This window comes from Erinaceus europaeus, chromosome 2, assembly GCF_950295315.1.
Source record: "Erinaceus europaeus chromosome 2, mEriEur2.1, whole genome shotgun sequence".
Taxonomy (NCBI): domain Eukaryota; kingdom Metazoa; phylum Chordata; class Mammalia; order Eulipotyphla; family Erinaceidae; genus Erinaceus; species Erinaceus europaeus.
In genome coordinates, this window is record NC_080163.1 from 384527 (window position 1) to 411845 (window position 27319).

Sequence of the window (27319 nt, forward strand, 5' to 3'; positions counted from 1 at the left end):
CGAGCGGCCGCCATTGTTCGCCGCCGAGAAGCCGCCGGGCGGAGCCGGGCCACGGGCGGGAGGGCGGGAGGGCGACAGGGCGGCGCTTCCTCAGCCTCGCCGGGTGCCGGGCTTTGCTGCTCGCGGCGGCCGCTCCCTGCCGGCTCCTCCACGCCAGGTCCGCGCCTCCTGCTTGCGTTCGCGGGGTGGGCGCTGGGGGCTGGGGGCTGGGTGCTGGGTGCTGAGCCCTGGTGCTGGGTGCTGAGCCCTGGTGCTGGGTGCTGGGTGCTGAGCCCTGGTGCTGGGTGCTGAGCCCTGGGTGCTGGGTGCTGAGCCCTGGTGCTGGGTGCTGAGCCCTGGTGCTGGGTGCTGGGTGCTGAGCCCTGGGTGCTGGGTGCTGAGCCCTGGTGCTGGGTGCTGAGCCCTGGTGCTGGGTGCTGAGCCCTGGTGCTGGGTGCTGAGCCCTGGTGCTGGGTGCTGGGTGCTGAGCCCTGGGTGCTGGGGGCTGAGCCCTGGGTGCTGGGTGCTGAGCCCTGGTGCTGGGTGCTGAGCCCTGGTGCTGGGTGCTGAGCCCTGGTGCTGGGTGCTGAGCCCTGGGTGCTGGGGGCTGGGTGCTGGGTGCTGAGCCCTGGTGCTGGGTGCTGGGTGCTGAGCCCTGGTGCTGGGTGCTGGGTGCTGAGCCCTGGTGCTGGGTGCTGAGCCCTGGTGCTGGGTGCTGGGTGCTGAGCCCTGGTGCTGGGTGCTGGGTGCTGAGCCCTGGTGCTGGGTGCTGAGCCCTGGTGCTGGGTGCTGGGTGCTGAGCCCTGGTGCTGGGTGCTGGGTGCTGAGCCCTGGTGCTGGGTGCTGAGCCCTGGTGCTGGGTGCTGGGTGCTGAGCCCTGGTGCTGGGTGCTGGGTGCTGGGTGCTGAGCCCTGGTGCTGGGTGCTGGGTGCTGAGCCCTGGTGCTGGGTGCTGGGTGCTGAGCCCTGGTGCTGGGTGCTGAGCCCTGGGTGCTGGGTGCTGAGCCCTGGTGCTGGGTGCTGAGCCCTGGTGCTGGGGGCTGGGTGCTGGGTGCTGGGTGCTGAGCCCTGGTGCTGGGTGCTGGGTGCTGAGCCCTGGTGCTGGGGGCTGGGTGCTGGGTGCTGAGCCCTGGTGCTGGGTGCTGAGCCCTGGGTGCTGGGTGCTGAGCCCTGGTGCTGGGTGCTGAGCCCTGGTGCTGGGGGCTGGGTGCTGGGTGCTGGGTGCTGAGCCCTGGTGCTGGGTGCTGGGTGCTGAGCCCTGGTGCTGGGGGCTGGGTGCTGGGTGCTGAGCCCTGGTGCTGGGTGCTGGGTGCTGAGCCCTGGGTGCTGGGTGCTGAGCCCTGGTGCTGGGTGCTGGGTGCTGAGCCCTGGTGCTGGGTGCTGAGCCCTGGGTGCTGGGTGCTGAGCCCTGGTGCTGGGGGCTGGGGGCTGGGTGCTGAGCCCTTGTGCTGGGTGCTGAGCCCTGGGTACTGGGTGCTGTGGGTGGTGGCAGTGCTCACAGTCTCTCCCCCTGATGGTGAATGAACCTGCTGGAGGTGCCAAAGATGGACAGAAATGGACACGGCCCCTGTCACTCATGTCCACCACTGTCCCCTCCTGTCCCCTCGGGTCCCTCCTGTCCCCTCCTGTTACTCCTGTCCCTCCTGTCCCTTCCTGTCCCCACCTGACCCCTCCTGTCCCTCCTGTCCTCTCCTGTCCCCTCCTGTCCCCTCCAGTCCCTCCTGTCCCCTCCTGTCCCTTCCTGTCTCTCCTGTCCCTCCTGTCGCCTCCTGTCACTCCTGTCCCTCCTGTTACCTCCAGTCCCCCCTGTTCCCTCCTGTTCCCTCCTGTCCCCTCTGTCCCTCCTGTCCCCTCCTGTCCCCTCCTGTTACTCCTGTCCCCTCCTGTCCCTCTGGTCCCTCCTGTCCCCTCCTGTTACTCCTGTCCCCTCCGGTCCCTCTGGTCCCTCCTGTCCCCTCCTGTTACTCCTGTCCCTCTGGGCCCTCCTGTCCTGGCCTTTCCCCTCCGGTCCCCTCCAGTCCCCTCCTGTCCCCTCCGGTCCCTCCGGTCACTCCTGTCCCCTCCTGTCCCTCCACTCCACTCCTGTCCCCTCCTATCCCCTCCTGTCCCCTCCGGTCCCTCCTGTCCCCTCCTGTCCCCTCCCGTCCCTCCAGCCCCCTCCCGTCCCTCCAGCCCCCTCCTGTCCCCTCGAGTCCCCTCCTGTCCCCTCCTGTCCCCTCCGGTCCCTCCTGTCCCTCCTGTCCCCTCCTGTCCCCTCCGGTCCCTCCTGTCCCATCCTGTCCCTCCAGTCCCCTCCTGTCCCTTCCTGTCTCTCCTGTCCCCTTCTGTCTCTCCTGTCTCTTCCTGTCTATCCTGTCCCTCCTGTCCCCTCCTGTCTCTCCTGTCCCTTTCTGTCCCCTCCTGTCCCCTCCTGTCCCCTCCTGTCTCTCCTGTCCCTTCCTGTGTCCTCCAGTCCCTTCCTGTCTCTCCTGTCCCTCCTGTCCCCTCCTGTCTCTCCAGTCCCCTCCTGTCCCTTTCTGTCTCCTCCGGTCCCCTCCTGTCTCTCCTGTCCCTCCTGTCCCTTCCTGTCTCTCCTGTCCCTACTGTCTCTCCTGTCCCTTCCTGTCTCTCCTGTCCCCTCCTGTCTCTCCTGTCCCCTCCTGTCTCTCCTGTCCCTCCTGTCCCCTCCTGTCTCTCCTGTCCCCTCCTGTCCCTTCCTGTCCCTCCTGTCCCCTCCTGTCCCTCCTGTCTCTCCTCTCCCCTTTTGTCCTCTTCTGTCTCCTGTCTCCTCACGTCCTCTTCTGTCTCTTCCTGTCTCCTCACGTACTCTTCTGTCTCCTGTCTCCTCACGTCCTCTTCTGTCTCCTGTCTCCTCACGTCCTCTTCTGTCTCCTGTCTCCTCACGTCCTCTTCTGTCTCCTATATCCTCACGTCCTCTTCTGTCCCTTCCTTTCTCCTCACGTCCTCTTCTGTCCCTTCCTGTCTCCTCACGTCCTCTTCTGTCTCCTGTCTCCTCACGTCCTCTTCTGTCTCCTGTCTCCTCACGTCCTCTTCTGTCTCCTGTCTCCTCACGTCCTCTTCTGTCTCCTGTCTCCTCACGTCCTCTTCTGTCTCCTATATCCTCACGTCCTCTTCTGTCCCTTCCTTTCTCCTCACGTCCTCTTCTGTCCCTTCCTGTCTCCTCACGTCCTCTTCTGTCTCCTATATCCTCACGTCCTCTTCTGTCCCTTCCTTTCTCCTCACGTCCTCTTCTGTCCCTTCCTGTCTCCTCACGTCCTCTTCTGTCCCTTCCTGTCTCCTCACGTCCTCTTCTGTCTCCTCACGTCCTCTTCTGTCTCCTGTCTCCTCTCGTCCTCTTCTGTCTCCTGTCTCCTCACGTCCTCTTCTGTCTCCTGTCTCCTCACATCCTCTTCTGTCCCTTCCTGTCTCCTCACGTCCTCTTCTGTCTCCTGTCTCCTCACGTCCTCTTCTGTCTCCTGTCTCCTCACGTCCTCTTCTGTCTCCTGTCTCCTCACGTCCTCTTCTGTCTCCTGTCTCCTCACGTCCTCTTCTGTCTCCTGTCTTCTCATGTCCTCTTCTGTCTCCTATATCCTCACGTCCTCTTCTGTCCCTTCCTTTCTCCTCACGTCCTCTTCTGTCCCTTTCTGTCTCCTCACGTCCTCTTCTGTCTCCTGTCTCCTCACGTCCTCTTCTGTCTCCTGTCTCCTCACGTCCTCTTCTGTCTCCTGTCTCCTCACGTCCTCTTTTGTCTCCTGTCTTCTCATGTCCTCTTCTGTCTCCTGTCTCCTCATGTCCTCTTCTGTCTCCTGTCTCCTCACGTCCTCTTCTGTCTCCTATATCCTCACATCCTCTTCTGTCCCTTCCTGTCTCCTCACGTCCTCTTCTGTCTCCTGTCTCCTCACGTCCTCTTCTGTCTCCTGTCTCCTCACGTCCTCTTCTGTCTCCTGTCTCCTCACGTCCTCTTCTGTCTCCTGTCTCCTCACGTCCTCTTCTGTCTCCTGTCTCCTCACGTCCTCTTCTGTCTCCTGTCTTCTCATGTCCTCTTCTGTCTCCTGTCTCCTCTCGTCCTCTTCTGTCTCCTGTCTCCTCACGTCCTCTTCTGTCTCCTGTCTCCTCACGTCCTCTTCTGTCTCCTGTCTCCTCACGTCCTCTTCTGTCTCCTGTCTCCTCACGTCCTCTTCTGTCTCCTGTCTCCTCTCGTCCTCTTCTGTCTCTTCCTGTCTCCTCACGTCCTCTTCTGTCTCCTGTCTTCTCATGTCCTCTTCTGTCTCCTGTCTCCTCTCGTCCTCTTCTGTCTCTTCCTGTCTCCTCACGTCCTCTTCTGTCTCCTATCTTCTCATGTCCTCTTCTGTCTCCTGTCTCCTCACGTCCTCTTCTGTCTCCTGTCTCCTCTTGTCCTCTTCTGTCTCTTCCTGTCTCCTCACGTCCTCTTCTGTCTCCTGTCTCCTCACGTCCTCTTCTGTCTCCTGTCTCCTCACGTCCTCTTCTGTCTCCTGTCTTCTCATGTCCTCTTCTGTCTCCTGTCTCCTCTCGTCCTCTTCTGTCTCCTGTCTCCTCACGTCCTCTTCTGTCTCCTCACGTCCTCTTCTGTCTCCTGTCTCCTCACGTCCTCTTCTGTCTCCTGTCTCCTCACGTCCTCTTCTGTCTCCTGTCTCCTCTCGTCCTCTTCTGTCTCTTCCTGTCTCCTCACGTCCTCTTCTGTCTCCTGTCTTCTCATGTCCTCTTCTGTCTCCTGTCTCCTCTCGTCCTCTTCTGTCTCTTCCTGTCTCCTCACGTCCTCTTCTGTCTCCTGTCTTCTCATGTCCTCTTCTGTCTCCTGTCTCCTCTCGTCCTCTTCTGTCTCCTGTCTCCTCTCGTCCTCTTCTGTCTCTTCCTGTCTCCTCACGTCCTCTTCTGTCTCCTGTCTCCTCACGTCCTCTTCTGTCTCCTGTCTCCTCACGTCCTCTTCTGTCTCCTGTCTCCTCACGTCCTCTTCTGTCTCCTGTCTCCTCTCGTCCTCTTCTGTCTCTTCCTGTCTCCTCACGTCCTCTTCTGTCTCCTGTCTCCTCACGTCCTCTTCTGTCTCCTGTCTCCTCACGTCCTCTTCTGTCTCCTGTCTCCTCACGTCCTCTTCTGTCTCCTGTCTCCTCACGTCCTCTTCTGTCTCCTGTCTCCTCACGTCCTCTTCTGTCTCCTGTCTTCTCATGTCCTCTTCTGTCTCCTGTCTCCTCACGTCCTCTTCTGTCCCTTCCTGTCTCCTCACGTCCTCTTCTGTCTCCTGTCTCCTCAGTCCTCTTCTATCTCCTATATCCTCACGTCCTCTTCTGTCTCCTGTCTCCTCACGTCCTCTTCTGTCCCTTCCTGTCTCCTCACGTCCTCTTTTGTCCCTTCCTGTCTCCTCACGTCCTCTTCTGTCTCCTGTCTCCTCACGTCCTCTTCTGTCTCCTGTCTCCTCACGTCCTCTTCTGTCTCCTGTCTCCTCACGTCCTCTTCTGTCTCCTATATCCTCACGTCCTCTTCTGTCCCTTCCTTTCTCCTCACGTCCTCTTCTGTCCCTTCCTGTCTCCTCACATCCTCTTCTGTCTCCTATATCCTCACGTCCTCTTCTGTCCCTTCCTTTCTCCTCACGTCCTCTTCTGTCCCTTCCTGTCTCCTCACGTCCTCTTCTGTCCCTTCCTGTCTCCTCACGTCCTCTTCTGTCCCTTCCTGTCTCCTCACGTCCTCTTCTGTCTCCTGTCTCCTCACGTCCTCTTCTGTCTCCTGTCTCCTCACGTCCTCTTCTGTCTCCTGTCTCCTCACGTCCTCTTCTGTCTCCTGTCTCCTCACGTCCTCTTCTGTCTCCTGTCTTCTCATGTCCTCTTCTGTCTCCTGTCTCCTCACGTCCTCTTCTGTCCCTTCCTGTCTCCTCACGTCCTCTTCTGTCTCCTGTCTCCTCAGTCCTCTTCTATCTCCTATATCCTCACGTCCTCTTCTGTCTCCTGTCTCCTCACGTCCTCTTCTGTCCCTTCCTGTCTCCTCACGTCCTCTTTTGTCCCTTCCTGTCTCCTCATGTCCTCTTCTGTCTCCTGTCTCCTCACGTCCTCTTCTGTCTCCTGTCTCCTCACGTCCTCTTCTGTCTCTTCCTGTCTCCTCACGTCCTCTTCTGTCTCCTGTCTCCTCACGTCCTCTTCTGTCTCCTGTCTCCTCTCGTCCTCTTCTGTCTCTTCCTGTCTCCTCACGTCCTCTTCTGTCTCCTGTCTCCTCACGTCCTCTTCTGTCTCCTGTCTCCTCACGTCCTCTTCTGTCTCCTGTCTCCTCACATCCTCTTCTGTCTCCTGTCTCCTCACGTCCTCTTCTGTCTCCTGTCTCCTCACGTCCTCTTCTGTCTCCTGTCTCCTCACATCCTCTTCTGTCTCCTGTCTCCTCACGTCCTCTTCTGTCTCCTGTCTCCTCACGTCCTCTTCTGTCTCCTGTCTCCTCACGTCCTCTTCTGTCTCCTGTCTTCTCACGTCCTCTTCTGTCTCCTGTCTCCTCACGTCCTCTTCTGTCCCTTCCTGTCTCCTCACGTCCTCTTCTGTCTCCTGTCTCCTCAGTCCTCTTCTATCTCCTATATCCTCACGTCCTCTTCTGTCTCCTGTCTCCTCACGTCCTCTTCTGTCCCTTCCTGTCTCCTCACGTCCTCTTTTGTCCCTTCCTGTCTCCTCACGTCCTCTTCTGTCTCCTGTCTCCTCACGTCCTCTTCTGTCTCTTCCTGTCTCCTCACGTCCTCTTCTGTCTCCTGTCTCCTCACGTCCTCTTCTGTCTCCTGTCTCCTCTCGTCCTCTTCTGTCTCTTCCTGTCTCCTCACGTCCTCTTCTGTCTCCTGTCTCCTCACGTCCTCTTCTGTCTCCTGTCTCCTCACGTCCTCTTCTGTCTCCTGTCTCCTCTCGTCCTCTTCTGTCTCCTGTCTCCTCACGTCCTCTTCTGTCTCCTGTCTCCTCTCGTCCTCTTCTGTCTCCTGTCTCCTCACGTCCTCTTCTGTCTCCTGTCTCCTCACGTCCTCTTCTGTCTCCTGTCTCCTCTCGTCCTCTTCTGTCTCCTGTCTCCTCACGTCCTCTTCTGTCTCCTGTCTCCTCTCGTCCTCTTCTGTCTCTTCCTGTCTCCTCACGTCCTCTTCTGTCTCCTGTCTCCTCACGTCCTCTTTTGTCTCCTGTCTCCTCACGTCCTCTTCTGTCTCCTGTCTCCTCACGTCCTCTTCTATCCCCCTCCTGTCTCCTTGTGTCCTCTCTTGTCCTGTCCTGTCTCCTCTGTCCCCCTCCATCCCTCCTGTCTTCTGTCCTCCCATCCTTTCCCTGTCTCTTTTTGTCCCCTCCCAATCACCCCTACAGGGTGACCCCACTCAGGCCTTGTGAGTGGTAGTGACAGTAAAGCCCAGGGGGCAGCAGGGCTCGGGCAGCACTTGAAGACAGCACCCCTGTCGCCTCGGGCCCCACCCCACTGCCCCGCAGAGAGACGCCGGCTGCCCAAATTGAAAGGAGCTGGTGCCTGGAGAGGAGAGGTCCCGCAGCCTGCACCAGGCCTCCCACCCCAGGGCTCATGTCTGGGCTGTTGAAGCCAAGAGATTTCTGTCTCTCCCCTCAGCACGTCCGTCCAGGCTTGGCCGTCCGTCCGGCGTGGTCGCCTTCCCTGCCCGTTGCCAGGCTGCCCGGCCTGTTCCCTGCGGCGCTGCCCAAGGACCTGCCGGCAGGAGCACCCTGGCTCTCCCGCCCCCTCTCCCGGCTCTGCGCCATGGCCACCGCCTCCTGGGGTGAGTCCGGCTTTGTCCCTGAGACCCGGCGTTGGGGGGGCTGCAGACGCCCCCCGGGCTGACGGACCGAGGTTGAGTTTCAGGTTAGGGGTTATGGGTTAAGTTTCAGGTTAGGGTTTGGGGGTTAAGTTTCGGGTTAGGGGTTATGGGTTAAGTTTCGGGTTAGGGGTTGGGGGTTAAGTTTCGGGTTAGGGGTTGGGGGTTAACTTTAGGGTTAGGGGTTGAGGGTTAATTTTAGGGTTAGGGGTTGGGGTTAAGTTTTGGGTTCGGGGTTGGGGCTTAACTTTAGGGTTAGCGATTGAGTTTCGGGTAGGGGTTGGGGTTAGGTTTACAGTTATGGTTATGGCTTAGGTTTAGGGGTTGGTGGTTAGAAGTTAGGGTTGGTTTTTGGTTAAGTTTAGGGTTTGTGTAGGGCTTAGGGTTGGCGTGATACGCTATGCTTAGTGTTGGGGTTACGGTTAGATATGGACGGCGCCGTTTGCGGTTGGTTTGGTCACCTGCCAGCTCCTCCGTGTTCCCAGTGGACTCTCCGGACTCCAGGCCTGTGTGGACGCCTGGCAGCGCAGAGGCCACGTCCTCAGGCCCCGGATTCCCTCCACACGCCGCTTTGCTGCATCCTCTGTCCAGGTCTGAGCCCTGTTGCCAGGGAGGCCGAGTGTGGATTCTCCTCCCTCTTCCTCCGGGTTTCCCTTTTTTCTTTTTTCACCGCTTGATGTCTGCCCTGGGATCCACTGCTTTTGCTGGCCATTTTTCCATTTTGTTGGACGGAATAGAGCGATGGAGAGGAGAAGAGGTGGGGAGCCGGGGAGCAAGAGTGTGGTCCGAGAAGTGGTGCAGTGGGTGGGGCTTTGGACGCTTACGCATGAGGTCCTGAATTTGTGCACAGCAGCCGTGTTCCAGAGTGACGTGTATAAGACCTTGTGTCCGCAAGGGGGTGCAGTGGGTAAAGCACTGGACTCTTCAGCTGGAGGCCCGGTGTTCGATCCCCGACAGCGCGTGTGCCAGAGTGACGTCTGACTCTCTGTCTTCTCTATCGTTAATAAATTGATAAAGTGCTAAACACAAATATGATATTAAAAGAAGAGAGGGTGGGAGTTAACGAGAGATGCCTACAGCCCTGCTTCACCACTTGTGAAGCTTTACCCCTGCAGGTGGGGACCAGGGGCTCGAACCCAGGTCATCGAGCGGGTCCTGTGCTTGGTACTGTGTGCGCTTAACCAGGTGCGCCATCTCTCGGCCCTCGGCCTGTGAGTCTCTATTTCAGGGTTACAAGCATCTAAAGGGAAGTGTCAGAGGCCGGGTGGTGGCGCCCCTGATGGAGCACAGGGCACAGGGCGCAAGGACCCGGGTTCAAGGCCGTGGGCCCCACCTGCAGGGGGCTTTGTGAGAGGTGAAGCAGAGATGTCTCTGTCTGTCTCCTCCTCAGTTTCTGGCTGTCTCTGTCAGGTGAGTAAACAAAGCATCAGGCAGCCATGCGGCCACTCGGGTTCTGTCCCCATGGCTCTGTGGCCGTGTCCTGCGTGACGTGACCCATGACCCTCCCAGCCGGCCGACGCTTCTGGCAGGAGGCTCTGCGTTGGGTTTCCTTGCCGCGTGTTTCTGCGGAGCCACGTGGCGAGACGAGAGAGGCTTTGTCCACCCAGCGGGTGCAAGGCGAGAAGCGCATCCTGCGTCTCCTCCCCGTGGTCCCGGAAACCCGGCCTGGGGGTGGCGGTCGGGTGGGTTGGAGGTGCTCACCGTGCCCGAGGCCAGGGCCCCGACCCCCCCTCGTCTGCAGGCCTGGCGGGTCATCTGTGACGCGTGCTCCCCTGGGTCCCCACGGCTGCAGGTGCCACCCTCACAGCCGCACTCTCCCTCCAGCTCTGAGTCCCCTGGACTCCGCCGGGCAGGAGGAGGAGGAGCCCCCTGAGCACGGCAGGACCACAGAGCGCCCAGCAGCCCGCGGCCAGGTGAGGGTGCCCCTGTCTCTGTCCCTCTGTCCTTCCCCAGGAGGCTGCTGTCCTACCCCCTGGAGGAGGGTCTGTGTGGAGGAGGGTGTGAAGGGAGGAGTGTCTGTGGGGAGGAGTGTGTGCGGAGAAGGTTGTGAGGAGGAGGGTCTGGGGAGGAGTGTCTGTGAGGAGGAGGGTCTGGAGAGGGTCTTTGGGGAGGAGGGCCTGTAGGGAGGAGGGTCTGGGGAGGAGTGTCTGTCAGGAGGAGGGTCTGTGGGGAAGAGGGTCTGTGAGGAGGAGGGTCTGGAGAGAGGAGGGTCTGTGAGGTGGAGAGTCTGAGGATAAGTTTGTGAGGAGGAGCGTCTGAGGTGGAGGTTCTGTGGGGAGGAGGGTCTGTGGGGAGGAGGGTCTGTGGGGAGGAGGGTGTGTGCAGTGGAGGGCCTGTGCGGAGAAGGTGTGAGGAGTGTCTGAGGTGGAGGGTCTGTGGGGAGGAGGGTCTGTGGGGAGGTGGTTCTAGGGAGGAGGGTTTGTGGGAGGAGGGTCTCTGCAGTGGAGGGCCTGTGTGGAGAAGGTGTGAGGAGTGTCTGAGGTGGAGGGTCTGTGGGGAGGAGGGTCTTTATGGAGGAGTGTCTGTGGGGAGGTGGTTCTAGGGAGGAGGGTCACTGAGGTGGAGGGTCTGTGAGAGGAGGGTCTCTGCAGTGGAGGGCCTGTGTGGAGAAGGTTGTGAGGAGGAGTGTGTGGGGAGGAGTGTCTGTTGGTTGGTTGTGAGGAGGTGCTTGGGACAGGCCTGTCCTGGAGGAGGGCCTCTGATGTGGAGATTGTCTGTACGGCCTGCTCTGCTCCCCCTGTGCCGCCTGCCCTGGCTCGTCTGCGGGCTTTGTGGCGTCTGGGTGCGGAGCAGCTCTGGGCAGGCCCTGCCGAGCTACCTTCAGGGTCGTCTCCCCTCCCTGCCCGTCAGCCGTTATCTCCTCGCAGCTGGCATTGTGCGCAGAGGACCGAGTGCAGCACCCTCAAGCAGGAGTCCCGCACGCTGGTCTGACTTGACTTGCGTTTCCCGCTTCTCTCGGGGCTTTCCTCCCAGGAGCCTCCCAGGGAGGGGATGCTGCAGCCCCTGACCCTGACCCTGACCCTGGCCCTGGCCCTGACCCGACCCTGACCCTGGCCCTGGCCCTGACCCGACCCCGACCCCGACCCCGGCCCCGTCCCCGGCCCCGACCCCGACCCCGACCCCGACCCCGACCCCGACCCCGGCCCCGGCCCTGACCCCGACCCTGGCCCTGACCCTGAGGAGGCCAAGGCTGCAGCCAGACAGGTTCCACCCTGCTGGGCTCACTTGCTGCCGGGACATCACGGTGGGTCGACCCTGTCCTGGGCTCGTGGGCATGAGTCTCAGCGCATGGACCAGAGTGGGGTCTGTACCCCCCCCCTTCTCTCCCTTTCTTTTCCTCTCTCTCCGCACTCTCTCTTCCTCTCTCCCTCTCCATCTCTCGCTCTCCCCCTCTCTCGCTCTCTTCCTCTTTCCCTCTCTCTCCATCTTTTACTCTTCCCCTCTCTCCCTCTCTCCCTCCTTCTGTCTCTCATTAGTAAATAAAATATAAATATTTTTTTCTGTCTCCAGGGTTATTGCTGGGTCTTGGTGCCTGCACTACGGATCCACTGCTCCTGGAGGCCATTTTCCCCATTTTTGTTGCCCTTGTTGTGTTTATTATTGTTGTTATTGATGTTGTCGTTGTTGGATAGGACAGAGAGAAATGGAGAGAGGAGGGGAAGACAGAGGGGGAGAGAAAGACAGACCCCTGCAGACCTGCTTCACCGCCTGTGAAGTGACTCCCCTGCAGGTGGGGAGCCGGGGGCTCGAACCGGGATCCTTACACTGGCCCTTGCGCTTTGTACCATGTGCGCTTAACCTGCTGTGCTACGGCCTCACTCCCTAAGTATTTTTAAAACAGGAGAAAGAAATCCTTTAAAAAATATTTTGTGGCTGGGGAGAGGGCTCAACTTGTAGAATGTGGTACTTTGCTGCACGAGGTTCCTGGTGCGACCCCCATGCATGTATCAGAGAGTTGTTCTGACGGCCCTCTCTCCTTCATATGTAAAACTCTCTCATATGCAATAAATAAAAAAGTACATCTTTGAAAATATATGTTTTATGTATTTGGGATAGGACAGAGAAATTGAGAGGAAAGGGGGAGGGAGGAAGGGAGCTAGAAAGATGCAGCAGCCCTGTCCACCACTCAGAAGCTTCCTCCGCAGGTGGGGAGCAGGGCTTGAACCTGGGTCCTTGCGCACTGCCACGTGAGCTCAGCCAGGTGCTTTCCAGCCTGCCCCCCATCTCTCCAGAGTAACGTTGTTGGATTGTTATTCACAGACTGTAAAACTCACCTTTAAGTATGTCGTTGAGTGGGCTTCCTAACTTATTTTTAACCCCTTCATTTAGTTATTATTGGCTGGAGTCAGAAATCAGAGGAGGGAGACAGAGTGAGAGACACAGAGACGCCCGCAGCCCTGCTTTGCCACGTGTGAAGATTCCCCTCTGCAGGTGGGGGGCTTGAACCCAGATCCTCTCGCAGTGCGCGGAGTGCCTTCACCCACCGCCGCCCCGCAGGGGGGTTTTACGCCCCAGCCGTCACTGACGTCACTGACGTGTGTCTGGAGCCCTGGGCAGCAGCTGTGTGGCCGCCCGGCCTGTAGTCTGCTTCCTGCACCTGGCTGCTCCGCTTGGCGCCTTCGCCAGGGTCATCACCGTCGGAACTCGTCTCCCTGTTTCCCCGGGATGGGGGGCAGCCACTTCCAAAGCTTTCTGTGTCTTGGGGTTCTCTCCATGTTGTTTCCTGGCAGCTGGTGAGCCCTCTGCTCCCACGGGCCACTCTTCCCTTTCTTGTTTGAATTAGGACGAGAGCAATTGAGAGGTGATGGTGAGATCAGACCTGCTTCACTGCTTGTGAAGTGGACCCCCTGCAGGTGGAGAGTGGGGGGCTCAAACCCCGGTCCTTGCGCTTGATGATGGGTGCTTGGCTGGGCGTGCCGCTGCCTGTCCCCTCTCCATGATGTCAAAAAGATTTTTACATCAAGTCATTAAAATTGCTTTTTGGGGGGCGGGCAGGCGAGGGTCACCTTTCACTGCTCTGGACTTGATCTTCCAGGTAGAAAACGGGAGAGGGATGAGCCTGGGTCGCGCTCCCGGTCGGGTCAGGTCGGGTCAGGTGCGCACTGCCCAAGTCAGCTGCTCCGCCCCACCAGAATCGCTTTTATCCCCAACTCCCAGCTGTGAAAGGCAAAAATGTCCCCATCTTGTGTATTTATTTATTCATTTATTTATTTTCCTCCAGGCCAGCACTACGAATCCACTGCTCCTGGGGGCTATTTTTCCCAGTTTGTTGCCCTTATTGTGGTTGTTATTAATGTCGTTGTTGTTGGATAGGATAGAGAGACATGGAGAGAGGAGGGGAAGACAGAGGGGGAGAGAAAGACAGACACCTGCAGACCTGCTTCACCGCCTGTGAAGTGACTCCCCTGCAGGTGGGGAGCCAGGGGGCTCGAACCGGGGTCCTTACCTCAGTCTTTTCGCTTTGTGCCACCTGCTCTTAACCCGCTGCACTACTGCCCAGCCCCCATTCTGATCTTTTTTTTTTTTAATTGTTTGTTTATTTTAGCAAGAGTGAGAGCGAGTGCACTCATGCAGAGCCCTGCTCAGCTCTGACTCGTGCTGGGGATTAAATCTGGCCTGCAGAGCTCAGGTGGGAGGGCCTTTGGCAGAACCACGATTCTGTCTCTGCAGCCCTATTTTATTTTATTTTAATGACACAGAGAAACAGAGAGAGGCCGACCAGAGCCCTGCTCAGCTCTGGCTGATGGTGCCGGGGACTGAACCTGGGATCTAGGAGCCTTGGGTATAAAGGTCTTCTGCAGAACCATGATGCTGTCTCTGCAGCCCCTGATTTTCTTTCTTTTTTTTTTTTTTTTCTTTATTGGGGGATTAATGGTTTGCAGTCAACAGTAACATACAGTTGTTTGTACATGTGTGACATTTCTCAGTTTTCCACATAAGAATTCAACCCCCTCTAGGTCCTCCTCTGCCAGCACGTTCCAGGACCTGAACCCTCTGCAGAGACTTTACTTTGGTGCAAGTTACCAGTGTATTTTCATTTTAAGCAAAAACAATTGGTTGAGCTAATGAGCTACTATGACCTAAAGACATTTATTCATTCATACTTCTCCCCACATTCAGAGACAATCAGACGAGAAGCCAGGCCGGGCTGAGCGCTGGGCCCTGAGCCATCGTTTGGGAACGCTGTTCCGCGCCCACTGATTCACGCGAGTGTCACTAGAGTCAGTGTGAGAGGATGAAAGTAAATGTCAAGGGGAGTCAGAGTGCTGGCACTCCGTGCACACACTCGCTCTGAAAACGCCAGGCCTGAACCGTGGGAGGCTGTTCTGAGCGGGACTCTAGGTACACAGGGAGATCCCCGTCTCCCCAGATGAGCAGGCCGGGAGGGTTCCGAGGAGGCGGTGAGCTCATGTGTGGGGCCCCAGCTGGTCCCGTGGGTGTCCCCTCTCGCTTCCTCTCTGACCAAAGGCAGTGGTGCACCCGGCTAGGCACACACGGTAGTAACCACAAGGACCTGCGCGGGATGGGGTCGAGCCCCCGGCCCCCCACCTGCAGGGGGAAGGCTTCACAAGCAGCGAGGCAGGGCTTCGGGTGTCTCTGTCTGTCTTCCTCTCTATCTCCCCCTCCTCTCTCAATTTCTGTCTCTAATTAAATAGAAAAAATGGCCGCCAGGGGCCGTGGATTCGGAGTGCTAACACCGAACCCCCGAGACAAAGAAAAAATAATATGTTTACTGAAATAAAGCAAGCATCTGGTCACAGGTGCCGCCACCCTTATTATCTGTTGCGTGGTCTGTCCTTGGGAACAGGCTGGGTGGTGATGCTCCATTTGATGACTAAGGAGGGCTAAGCCCATCTGGACGACCCCAGGTACCTTGCTTGTGTCAGCTGTCAGTTAGCTACATATCTGAGACGCTCTTGTGTATTAAGGTGTGGTAGCCATAGGTTCTGGGCGTTTTTTTGAGGGAAAGAGTCAGCTCAGCCTCCTGCTGGACACACACGTTCACCAACCTCAAGAACTGGCAACTTCCTGCTGTCTTTTCCTCGTGGCCTAATAAGCGACCTTTTAATTTAGAAGGAAAAAGATGGGGCCGGGAGGTCATGCACCTGGTTAAGCACTCACATTACAGTTCACAAGGACCCGGGTTCAAGTCCACGGGCCCCACCTTCGGGGGGACGCTTCACGAGTGGTGAAGCAGGGCTGTAGGTGTCTGTCCCTCTCTCCCATTCTCTACCTCCCTTTTCAATTTCATATTTCTATCAAAATGATATTTCAAAAGTTAAAAAAAAAAGATCTATATCTTAATGAGAGAGAAACCAGAGCCCTGCTCTGGCTGATGGCGGTGCTGGGGATTGAACCTGGGACCAAAGAGCCTCAGGCTGGGGAGTCTCTCTGCAGAACCACTGTGCTGTCTCCCTGGCCCACGGCTGTTAAACTCCTGGTAAAAAGCTCAGCTCTGGTTTATGGTGGTGCTGAGGACTGAAACTCTTAACCTCTAAGCCTCAGGTGTGAAGGTCTGTTGTGATGTTTTCCCTGACCTAATTTTTTAAGTTGTATTTTATTTTATATGGGAGTGAGAGTTTCACACGAGAGAACTTCCATTTCTAGCTAGTAAAAAAGAAAGGAAGAAAAGGAAAAAGAAAAATGAACGGGAAAGTCTTACAGGGGCCAGAGAGACGGCTTACATAGTCTGTGCTTGCTTTGCTACGGGTGGACCTCAGGTGTGGGTCCCAACACCACGAGGGAGGTGCTGGAACAGCGTGGGTGCTACGTGCTCCCTCCTCCTCAGTCTGTCCGTCTGCAAAAGTTGATCTGGGACTGTGAAGTCACAATGCCAAAGAAAAAAGGGGAATCTTAGGAGAAGCCTGGTCTCTGGCGATTCACGGCCCAGGCTGCGTGTTTCCTTAGTGGACGTCCCGGGTGAGAGGCGCTGGGTGACTCCCAGGGTGACCTGACGTCCCTGGGGGCCGCTCCTGTCCTGACTCCCCCAGGGCTGTCAGCCTTACTCCACCTCCGGACAGCACGGGAAAGTTGACCCGGGCTGAGGAGGAGTGTGTGTCCTCTTCAGGAGCCGGTGACCTTTTGGGATGTGGCCGTGGACTTCAGCCAGGAGGAGTGGGGGCAGCTGGACCCTGTTCAGAGGACGCTGTACCGGGACGTGATGCTGGAGACCTACGGACACCTGCTCTGTGTGGGTAAGGCGAGAGTGCTCTGCCCATGCAGGCGAAGCTGCTCCCATCACAGTGTGAGTGAGTGAGTGAGTGTGTGTGTGCACGCGTGTGAGTGTGCATGTGAGTGTATGAGTGTGGTGTGTGCGTGAGTGCATGTGTGTGATGTGTGCATGTGAGTGCATGCGAGTGGTGTGCATGTGTGTGAGTGTGTGGTATGTGCACACGTGTGAGTGAGCATGTGAGTGTGCATGTGAGTGTATGAGTGTGGTGTGTGCATATGTGTGAGTGCATGTGAGTGTGAGTACATTCAAGTGTGGTGTGTGCATGCGTGTGAGTGTGCATGTGAGTGTGTGTGTGGTGTGTGGATGTGTGTGAGTGAGCATGTGAGTGCATGTGAGTGTATGAGTGTGGTGTGTGCGTGAGTGTGCATGTGTGTGGTTTGTGTATATGTATGAGTGCATGTGAATGTGTGTGTGAGTACATGTGAGTGTGGTGTTGCATGTGTGTGAGTGCGCATGTGTGTGTGTGGATGCATGAGAGTGTGCATGCGAGTGTATGAGTGGTGTTGCATTGTGTGAGTGTGCATGTGTGTGTGGACACATGTGAGTGAGCATGTGAGTGCATGCGAGTGTATGAGTGTGGTGTGTGCGTGAGTGTGCATGTGTGTGGTGTGTGTATATGTGTGAGTGCATGTGAATGTGCGTGTGAGTACATGTGAGTGTGGTGTTGCATGTGTGTGTGTGCATGTGTGTGTGTGGACGCATGAGAGTGTGCATGCGAGTGTATGAGTGGTGTTGCATGTGTGTGAGTGTGCATGTGTGTGTGGACACATGTGAGTGAGCATGTGAGTGCATGCGAGTGTATGAGTGTGGTGTGTGTATATGTGTGAGTGCATATGAATGTGCGTGTGAGTACATGTGAGTGTGGTGTTGCGTGAGTGTGCATGTGTGTGTGGTGTGTGCACACACGTGATTGAGCATGTGAGTGTGCATGCGAGTGTATGAGTGTGGTGTGTGCATGAGTGTGCATGTGTGTGGTGTGTGCATATGTGTGAGTGCATGCAAGTGTGTGGGCATGTGTGTGGTGGGCATGCGTGTGTGTGGTGTGTGCATGTGTGTGAGTGCATGTGAGTGTGCGTGTGTGTGAGAGTGTGTGCCTGTGAGTGTGTGTGTGCCCGCCCAGGGTCACCTACACTCCCAGTCTACTTGCTCCAGGCTGCCTCATATCAAGAGCCAGACGGGGGGAGATTCCACAGCACCAGTGCTTCTGATGTCAGGGTAGCTTCCCCACGTCGTGCTCATGCCATGACAGGCGGCCTAACCACTGAGCTGCTTTTGTGGCCCCTACAGTCTCCTGAACTTTGAAATCTGACAAGGGCCTCAGAGGGTTAAATTGACGTTGAGCCCCGAGGTCCAAGGACAGGCCGGGAAGACTGCCCTCATCCGGCTCAGGCTGGGCAGAGCAGCGGACACAGAAGGGAGCGTGCATAACTGTCTCTGCAGCTCTGTCTCTCCTTCCCACCTAGGGAGCCAGACCGTGAAGCCCAAGGTCATCTCCCTGCTGGAGCGAGGAGCAGAACCCTGGCCGGTCGGGCAAGCAGCTGCTCCAGGGTCTTGTCCAGGTAAGAGCTGCCTTCCAGCCCCACTCGTCAGCCAGCCACAGTCCTGTGCTAAGAGCTTTTGCCTGGGTCCATTTGTTGTTGACGTTGGTAAGAGCCAAGTGCCCCCCTCACCAACATGTAATGACATGTGGAAACTGCCCTCCCCTTCCACTTCGGTCTCCCGGTGCTCCGAGTCCTTTCTCTAGGGCAGTCTCCACTCGCCTGCCTGCGGTCCCGTCTGCTGCTTTAATGTCATACTTGTTACCTGTAGCCAGATGCGTACACATAAATAGAGATATAAGTATATACTTATACTTTTTTTCCCCCAATCTGGGATAGTAAGTTCTTGGGTTTTTGTTTTCTTTTTTTTTTTTTTTTTAAATCATGGCACTGTCAACTCTGGTTTATGGTGGTGTAGGGGATCGGGATTTAAGAGACTCAGGCATGAAGGTCTTGTTGTGTAGCCATTATGCTATCTCCCCTACCCACTCTTTTGGGTTTTTCTTTGTGAACATCTTGATTTTTGAAAGTTTTGTGTTTTTTTTTTTAATCACATACAGAATTTTTGTCTTGCCTTCCTTCCTACCTACCTTCCTCCCTCCCTCCCTCCCTCCCTTCCTTCCTTCCTTCCTTCCTTCCTTCTCTTCCTCTTCTCCATGGTGAAACTAGAGTCATGTGCCATGTGATGTTGCTCTGGGCAGTGATGGGCCTCACATGACAGTGGCCCTGCAGGCTGCACCATCTACGCCTGTGATCACGCAGTCACAGTTACGTACATGGCCGCCTGGCATTACATTTCTCAGAGCATCCCTGTGCAAGGCCATGAGTTGCTTCTTTCTGGCTACTTTTATTATGATCTATTTGACTGTAACTTTTGACATTTCAACTACGATATGGACATGTAGTGCTCTAGAGTCCCAGAGTGTATATGAGCTTTTCCTTTTTTAGTACTTTATTTGGAGCTGGTGCCTCAGTGCACACAGTTTTACCATGATTAGGCGGTTTTCTTTCTTTTTTAAAAATATAAGCTCAAGTAATGAGTGAATTCTTACTTGCTGTTAGTCACCTCAGAGCCGTTTCAGGTTTGTTCTTCTCAAGTCCTCCACTGAGGTTTCAGTCTGGTGGCCTAACAGTGATTCATGTTGCCTTTCAAGTAAATTTTAAAGGTTTTCTGATTTTACCCCATTATTTGTCTCACTCCATGACTAATTCCTGTGGTTGACTAACATGGGTTCATGCCAACCTTATGTGTACCTCACACGCGCCTTGGCTTGTGGTACTAGCATTCTGTCTACTTTTGAGCCATGCTTGAAGGCTGAGCTCATGTTATTTACCTGTGTGGAACTTTCTGTGATTCTGTCAGTGCTGGCTTACTTTTTCAGCTCCCCTCCTAGCTAGCATCTAGCCCTCAAAACCTCAGTGATAAAGAGTACTTGTGTTGTTCATAACTGTTTCTTGTTATCTGTGGTACTGGATAGTCAAGCCAGTAGTATAGAATGAATGTAGACTTAAGACGAAAATTGTTCATCTATTAGTGAGTTGGTGGTGCAGCACTTTTTAAAGTTTCTATTGAATGGATTAAAAAGCTTTATGAGGGGCCAGGTGGTGGCGCACCTGGTTAAGCGCACACATCACAGTGCTCAAGGACCCAGTTTCAAGCCCCTGGCCCCCACCTTCAGGGGGAAAGCTTTGCAAGTGGTAAAGCAGGGCTGCAGGTGTCTCTGTCTCCCTCTGTCTCCCCTTTTCTCTCAATTTCTGTCTCTATACAATAAATAAAGATAATTTTTTTAAAGTTTTAAAAAATTTAAAAAATACTTTATGAAAAATAATTTCTGGGAGTCGGGTGGTAACACAGCAGGTTAAGCACACGTGGCACAAAGTGCAAGGACCGGCGTAAGGATCCCGGTTTGAGCCCCCGGCTCCCCACCTGCAGGGGAGTCGCTTCATTAGTAGTGAAGCGGGTCTGCAGGTGTCTGTCTTTCCCTCTCTGTCTTCCCCTCCCCTCTCCATTTCTCTCATCCTATCCAACAACGACATCAATAACAACAACAATAGTAACTACAAGAAGAAAAAACGAGCAACAAAAGGGAAAATAAATATATTTTTAAAAAGGAAAAAGAATTTCCTCACTTTTATGAACCAGGCTTAAAACTGTTAGTATGGGAGTTGGGTGGTAGTGCAGTGGATTAAGCACAGGTGATGCAAAGCGCAAGTGTTGTTTTTGACGGGCTATGTTGTTTTCGCTGGGCTGGCTTCACGGGTGGGTAACAGATGACCAGGGATTCATGGTTGAGCTGTAGGCAGTATCTCTTTATTCATGCAGGACGCAGCACAATCTAAGCCGAGCTAAGCTAAACTAAAGGTAAAGTACTCTAAAACTCACAATGCTGTCTTTATATATACTTGCCAAGTAGGGTGGAAACAGGATGTGACATAGAGAGGGTGGAGAGAAAGGTGACTGGTAAAAATCAGAGTGTGACAAGGAGGGGGCAGATTAGGCGAGAATCCTATCACTGAACCACAAATGCCCTGGAGGGAGGGTGGAACTTGTTATCAGTGGTTATGTAAATAGAATGAAGTGGTTATGTAAATAGAATAGTGTTAAGCAGGGGAGATTTAAACCAAATGAAACAGAAAGGGTCTCATGCATACCAACAGCAAGGACCGGCGGAAGGATCCCATTTCAAGCCCCTGGATCCCCACCTGCAGGGGAGTCGCTTCACAGGTGTTAAGCAGGTCTGCAGGTGTCTGTCTTTCTCTCCCCCTCTGTCTTCTTCTCCTCCATTTCTCTCTGTCCTATCCAACAACGATGACAACAATAACAACAATAATAACTACAACAATAAAACCAACAAGGGCAACAAAAAGGAATAGATACATAAACATTAAAAAAAAATCTGTTAGTACCTGTCAGTAATTGAGCTGAATAGAATCTCTTGTTATAGACTTGAGTAGTAAAGATGGAAAATGGTGTTTTTAGAAATACCATTTATTTTGGATAGAGACAGAAAACAGTTTTTTTGCATAACCACTGTACTCCCCAACCCCCAACCTCATTCTTTCCATCTCAAGATCTAGACCATACACATATCTGAGCCCCCCCCCCAGATAAATACATTCATAATTTCCAACAAGTAGGTCATGATTATTGTTTGTTTAGTTTTGGGTGGGAAGCAGTACCTAGACTCTTGTCCTTTTTCTAGGTTTTCTTGTCTCATAAATAAACACCATTTCTGGGGCCAGATAGTAATGCACCAGGTTGACTGCACACATTACAATGCTCAAGGGCCCAGATTGAAGGCTTGGACCCCACCTACAAGGAGAAGCATCACAAGCAATGAAACAGTGCTGCGGATGTCTTCCTGTTCCCTTCTACTTTCCCCCTCCCAAATGTAACTGACAGAAGCATAAGTTAAAATAACATGCTCTGGGTGGGGCATCCTGAGGTTCTAAAGTTCTATGTTCAGTCTCTCATTCCACGATAAGGAACACTTGAGCTGTCCTTTGGCTAAAATAAGAAAATGCTCTGAATATTGGAGGAAAGAAAAACAATAATTCATTTAAAAAGTAAAAATAGGAGCCAGGTGGTGTTGCACTTGGTTGAGTGCACATGTTACAATGTACAAGGATCTGGGTTCAGGCCCCCTGTCCCCACCTGCAGGGGGAAATGAGTGGTGAAGCAGTGTTGCAGGTGTCTCTCCATCTCTGTCACCCCCTTCCCTCTCAATTTCTTGCTGTCTTTATCAAATAAAGATAATTTTTTTAAAATAGTAAAAAAAAGTAAAATAAAATTTAAAAAGACTATATACAAAATAAAAAGGAAAACAAAGAGGCAAATAAAACACACACACACACACTCACTCTCCCTCTCAAAGGAAGATAGAGGAAATAGCTAAAAGCCAAAGATTATAGGCAACTCCTATGAATGAGAAGTGGTGGGGACCGAGTAGTGACACACCTTGTTAAGTGCATGTAGTACTATGTGCAAAGACCCATGCAAGGACCTGGGTTTGAGCCCTCACTTCCCACCTGCATTGGGGATGCTTCATGAATAGTGAAGCAGGTATCTATCTTTTCCCCTCCCTACCTCTCCCCCTCTCATTTTCTCTCTGTCCTAGCAAATAAAAATGGGGGGGGGCAAGAAAAAATGGTGGATTGGTAGTGCCAGCACCAAGACCCAGTGATAACCCTAGAGAGAAAGAGGAGAGAGAAGGAGAGAAATATAGTCCTCTCGGAGTTTTCAGAGGGAAGCTGCCTTGCTTTTAGCATACTAAAAACCATTGTGATTTTCAGAACTATAGGAGAATACTTTATTTTATTTTATTTTTTTGAAAGGACAATACATTTATGTTACCTTAGGCATGATGGTTTGTTACTTCAGCGGTAGGAAGTCAGTATAGACTTCTTCTGTTTTCAGAGTACTGATACTTCAGCATTGATGATCATTTTCATTTAGTGAATTTACCAGACTTTTAGCTTTATTTACATTCTCATTTACATCTCAGAAAAATGAAAAGTAAAACCCACTGAAGATGTCAGAGCAATGTTTAAGTACTACGTGAATTTTTTAATCCTGTGTTTTCATCACAATATGCTGTCTCTTATGTTGTTGCCCTACAAATGATTCATAGTTGTTAGAAGAATTCTAATTTAGGGATCTCCTTAATCTATAGTGTTTTTTAGCTATTGGTTTGATGAATTTTGAGTCATTAACTGAATTCTGTGGAATAGAAAAAAATGCGATGACATCATAAACAACATCCAGCTTGAAGATTGTCCTTTACAGCTCCACTGAGAAAGGACTATTGAAAACTTGGTTTCTTCGCAACTTAGACCCATATGATTTTTCCCTTTGCTGATGTTGCTTTATATCCTTTCCATATAATAAACTTGTTCTGAGTATGACGTCTGAGTCCTGTGAGTCCTTCTGGTGAACCACTGAAACTGGGGGTGACCTGGGGAGTGGGACAAATGACAGAGTGAATGTTAATAAAGTGAAAACATAAGAAATAGCTAGAGGACCTGGTAATAGCACAGCAGTCACACTACAGACTTATGTGCTTGGGTCTCCAAGGTCCTAGATTAAGTTCCCAGGACCACTATAAGCCAGATCTGAGCAGTGCTTTAGTAAAAAAAAAAAAGAAAAGAAAAGAAATAAGTGGCTTAGACTGGCAGATAGCTCACCTAATTGGACATGTGCCTTGGTGTGTATACAACTTGGGTTTGAGCTTTTTCTCTATTTTAGTTTAGATAGACGTAGAGAAAGTGAAAGACTACAGCACTGAAGCTTCCCCTCCAGTGTGGGGCACTGAGTTTGAAGCTTGGTCATGTGCATGCCCAAACAGCACATTGACTTCTCTACCTGAATGAAAAAGTCATTGCACGAGTGATAAAATCATGTATATGTGAGGCCTTGGTTTGTTGAGAAAAACAAAACAAAGTAAGAGAGAGATGAATGACCAGCCCCTTAAAAAGTAGTAGGTGTCTTCTTGGGAATGTGCCAAGTGTGAACACCTTGGGCCTACATAATGAACTCTTTCTTACACACCTTGGTTCTGGTATTTTCATGGGAAATACTCCTAAATGAGTATTAGTTTTTCTAGGACTTGCACTGGTTCCTATTAACTATTTCTTGTTCACTTCTCACTGATCTCTTTAATGATCTTTCTTTGAATGATAAGTCAACTTGAAATGAGGTTTACACTAACTTCCAATGCGATGAGTGGTGAATCTCACCTCTACTATGTTCTTAACAATTTCTTTCTCTTTGCTCTCATGGCTTTTTCTGTTTATTTCAGAGTGGATGAGAAATCTTGAAAGCAAAGCACTGCTCACACCACAGAATGCTTTTGAGGAAGAACAATCCCATAGCATGAGATTGGAAAGATACATATGGAATGATCCTTGGTTCTCCAGGTTAGACGTTTTGGGATGTAAGGATCCATTACAAATGTGCCACATGAACCAGAGTACAGCTATGAGGCAAATGGTCTTCATGCAGAAGCAAGTTCTGTCTCAGCGAGGCTCTGGATTCTGTGAACTTGGGGCAGAGTGTAGTCCGAGTTTCAAGTTTGTACCATCTCAGAGAGTTTCTCAAATAGAACATTTCTATAAGCCTGACACAAATGCTGAAAGTTGGAGCTGTAACTCAGCCATAATGTATGCTGATAAAATTAACTGTGAAACTAACCACTATGACAAAGTCTTCTGTCAGTCCATGCAGCCTCTTCAAGCTGCAAGAATACAAGCTGGAGATGATCTTCTTAAATATACCGATGCTGCTAAATCTTTCAATCATGTGCTGCATTTTGGTGACCGTGATCGAATGCAAAGGGGAGAAAAATTCTATGAATACAAGGAATGCCATCAAATCTTCAACCCACAATTGAGTGAAGATCCAAGACTTCATAATGGAGAAAATCAGTATGATTGCAAAGAATATGAGAATATATTTTATTTCTCTTCCTTTACAGAACATCAAAAAATTGGAACTGTAGAGAAAACACGTAAGTACAACGAATGGGAGAAAGTCTTTGGGTACGACTCATTCCTTGCTCAGCATACAAGCGCTTATGCTGCACAACAACCCTATGGATATAATGAATGTGGAACATCTTTCATCTGGAGCTCTTACCTTATCCAGCACAAGAAAACTAATGGTGGAGAGAAGCCTTATAAATGTGATCAGTGTGGGAAAGTGTTTAGGAATCGTTCAGCTCTTACTAAGCATGAGCGGACTCACACTGGAATAAAACCCTATGAGTGTAATAAGTGTGGGAAAACCTTCAGCTGGAATTCTCATCTAATTGTACACAAGAGAATTCACACAGGAGAGAAACCTTACGTTTGTAATGAATGTGGCAAATCTTTCAACTGGAACTCCCATCTTATTGGACATCAAAGAACTCATACTGGAGAGAAACCTTTTGAATGTACAGAATGCAGGAAGTCCTTCAGCTGGAGCTCCCACCTCATTGCCCATATGCGAATGCACACTGGAGAGAAACCCTTTAAGTGTGAAGAGTGTGATAAAGCTTTTAGGGATTACTCAGCCCTCAGCAAACATGAACGAACTCACTCTGGAGCAAAACCATACAAATGTACGGAGTGTGGGAAGTCCTTCAGCTGGAGCTCCCACCTCATTGCCCACCAGAGAACCCACACGGGAGAAAAGCCCTATAACTGTCAGGAATGTGGCAAAGCCTTCAGAGAACGCTCAGCCCTCACTAAACATGAGATCATTCATTCTGGAATTAAACCCTATGAATGCAACAAGTGTGGGAAATCGTGCAGCCAGATGGCCCACCTTGTTAGACATCAGAGAACACACACGGGAGAAAAGCCCTATGAGTGCAACAAGTGTGGGAAATCTTTCAGCCAGAGCTGCCACCTTGTTGCTCATCGAAGGATTCACACTGGCGAGAAGCCTTACAAGTGCGGTCAGTGCGACAGGTCCTTTAACTGTAGTTCTCACCTCATTGCACACCGGAGAACTCATACTGGAGAGAAGCCCTATAGATGCAGCGACTGTGGGAAAGCCTTTAACGAGAGCTCCTCCCTTATTGTGCATCTGAGAAACCACACTGGAGAAAAGCCCTACAAATGCACGCACTGTGAGAAGGCTTTCTGTAAGAATTCTTCTCTTCTTATCCACCAGAGAATGCACAGTGGAGAAAGACACTTCATTTGCAGTGACTGTGGAAAAGCCTTCAGCGGCCACTCAGCCCTTCTTCAGCACCAGAAAATTCACAGTGGAGAGCACGTCTCTGAATTGAGTTGAGAAAGGATTTTTATGTTACTGTACATCCACTAACACTGAAAGCCCCTACAGGTGTTAACTGACAGGGGAACTGTGTTAGGTAACATTTCTTCACTGATTATTGAATAGGAAATATTTGCCTAACTGAAACTGGTTAGTTAAAAATAACAGGTAAAAGCATCCAGAAGTTAGGTAGCCCTTATTTAACACCAGATAATCAAGGTGAATGCCAAACTCCTCTTGTACAGTCCCAGTAGTCCTATTTGAGGTACTTGAATGCAGAGAATGGGACTTAATAATGGCTTCCAGCTGTTCATGCATCAGAGTGCATTGTTGAGTTTTAAGTGAAAACAGTTTTACTTTGAGATGCATAATGGAAGAACAGAATTTACTGTTAGTGGGAGAGGAGCTGGGTGCCCTTTAAGGAATCGAATATGAGATAGTAAACTGATTTTAAGAAAAAATAGTATTGGGTGGTATATTTACTGTTGCTCAAAAGTAACTTTAGGAAGTATTTATAGATGAGGTTACTAATGGTGGAAAGACGACAGCCTAGATGTATGAGGCTGATGTTGGAACAAGGTAACTGTCTATTCATGTCCCTCAGTTGCTCATTGCTGCACTGTTGGGCAGATAGTCTGTAGTTTTAGGCAATCACTGTAAATTACAACTAGACTGCAGCAGTATAAATAACAAAAGGGTAGAAAGGACACATAGTTGTATATACATATTTAATATAACACCTAAAAATGTATATGGGAAAGGACTGAAGAGATCCATGGAGAAATTGGCCCAGTTAATTAGATATTTAAAAAAAAAAGTTTCACAAACAGCTTTTACCATGTGCAGACTGTTAAATACATCTCCATTTTTGATCGGTCCATTTCCTACCTACTGTTGCCCACATTCTACAAAAACACTGAGGCATTGATGCTCAGAACCCACCTAAGGACTCACAGCTATTAGAACTGAGGCTTTTTTTTTTCCTTCAGATTTCATGTTTCTAACCCTAATCTCATGCTTCCTCTCTAAGGACCTCCCCTCAACTTTCTTGTGTTTATAGTGTTTCTGTAGTAGGTACTTGATAATAAAGGCCAAGACGTTTCTAAACAAGAAGGAAAATTACTTCTCTGTCTTGAAGGTTTTCTTGTAACATCACTGTTAGCAGAAGAGCTAATCTCTCTTTGGGATGTGAAGCCCAGACTGGGGGCCAGTGAGATGGCTTTCCTGGGAGGGTGTGTGTTTCCCTGTGTGTATACTGAGGTTCAGCCTGTCCCCCAATGGAGGAAGTTTTGGTGCCTTAATGTCTTTCCATTTTTCTGTCATTTTCTCTATTTGAAGAAGTTGACATGGAGCAGTGAATCCCAACTACAACAAAACAAACAGACCTGGTGGATTGGATAATTGGAATCACTGATGTTTGTGGGAATTAAGTTTCACTCTTCACAACATTGAGAATTCCAGCATACCAGGGACCAGAGGACACACTGGAAACTTGGGCAGATCGGTAGAATGCTTCTAGGTGGGTCTAGCGCTCCACTCATGATCCAGAGGCCGACAGACACAGCTGCATGAGAGAGTGCCGGTTCTGAAGGTCTCTGAATTGTGCTTATGTTTTGTTTTCTTCAGATGAGAAGACAATTTGAGAGCCAGTGAGACAGCTCACTGGGTAGGACTCATTCTTTGCCATTGAACCACCCAGACTCTACCCTTGGCACCACATGGAAGGAACTATGGCATCAGAGGAAGCTCTAGTACTGTATCCCTTTATCTGAATAAAAAGTAGCCTGGGGTTGTGGAAATGTGTATGAATAAGATCCCAGCTCCCCAGAGAGAGAGAGAGAAGAGGAGGAGGAAGAGAAAAGAAGATAATGACAGTTCTCATAAGGGAAGGACTATAACAACTTTGTTATTTAGAATGAAGTTTTATTGAATAGAGACAGAGAAATTGAGAGGGAAGAGAGAGACGGATGGACACCTGGAGCCCTGCTTCACCACTATGAAGCTTCCCCCCTCAGGTGGGGGTGAGGGGCTCGAGCCTGGATCCTTGTG

The 27319-nt window shown here is 51.9% G+C and overlaps 1 protein-coding gene across 3 annotated transcripts; it reads left to right on the forward strand.

Moving 5' to 3' along the window:
- LOC103127027 (zinc finger protein 606) lies at positions 1–26392 on the forward strand. Of its 3 annotated transcripts, XM_060172443.1 has the most exons (7): positions 1–157; positions 7536–7701; positions 8164–8328; positions 9562–9650; positions 15806–15932; positions 17434–17529; positions 23307–26392. In XM_060172443.1, exons 2-7 carry the CDS (start codon positions 7683–7685, stop codon positions 25286–25288), a joined length of 2478 nt encoding a protein of 825 aa, XP_060028426.1. In that variant the 5' UTR covers positions 1–157; positions 7536–7682; the 3' UTR covers positions 25289–26392. The 3 variants fall into 3 exon arrangements, with proteins under 3 accessions (XP_060028426.1, XP_016050205.2, XP_007538020.2); XM_016194719.2 differs by lacking the exon at positions 8164–8328; XM_007537958.3 differs by lacking the exons at positions 1–157; positions 7536–7701; positions 8164–8328 and having other exon boundaries at positions 8404–9650.
- Positions 26393–27319: the final 927 nt, after the last annotated feature.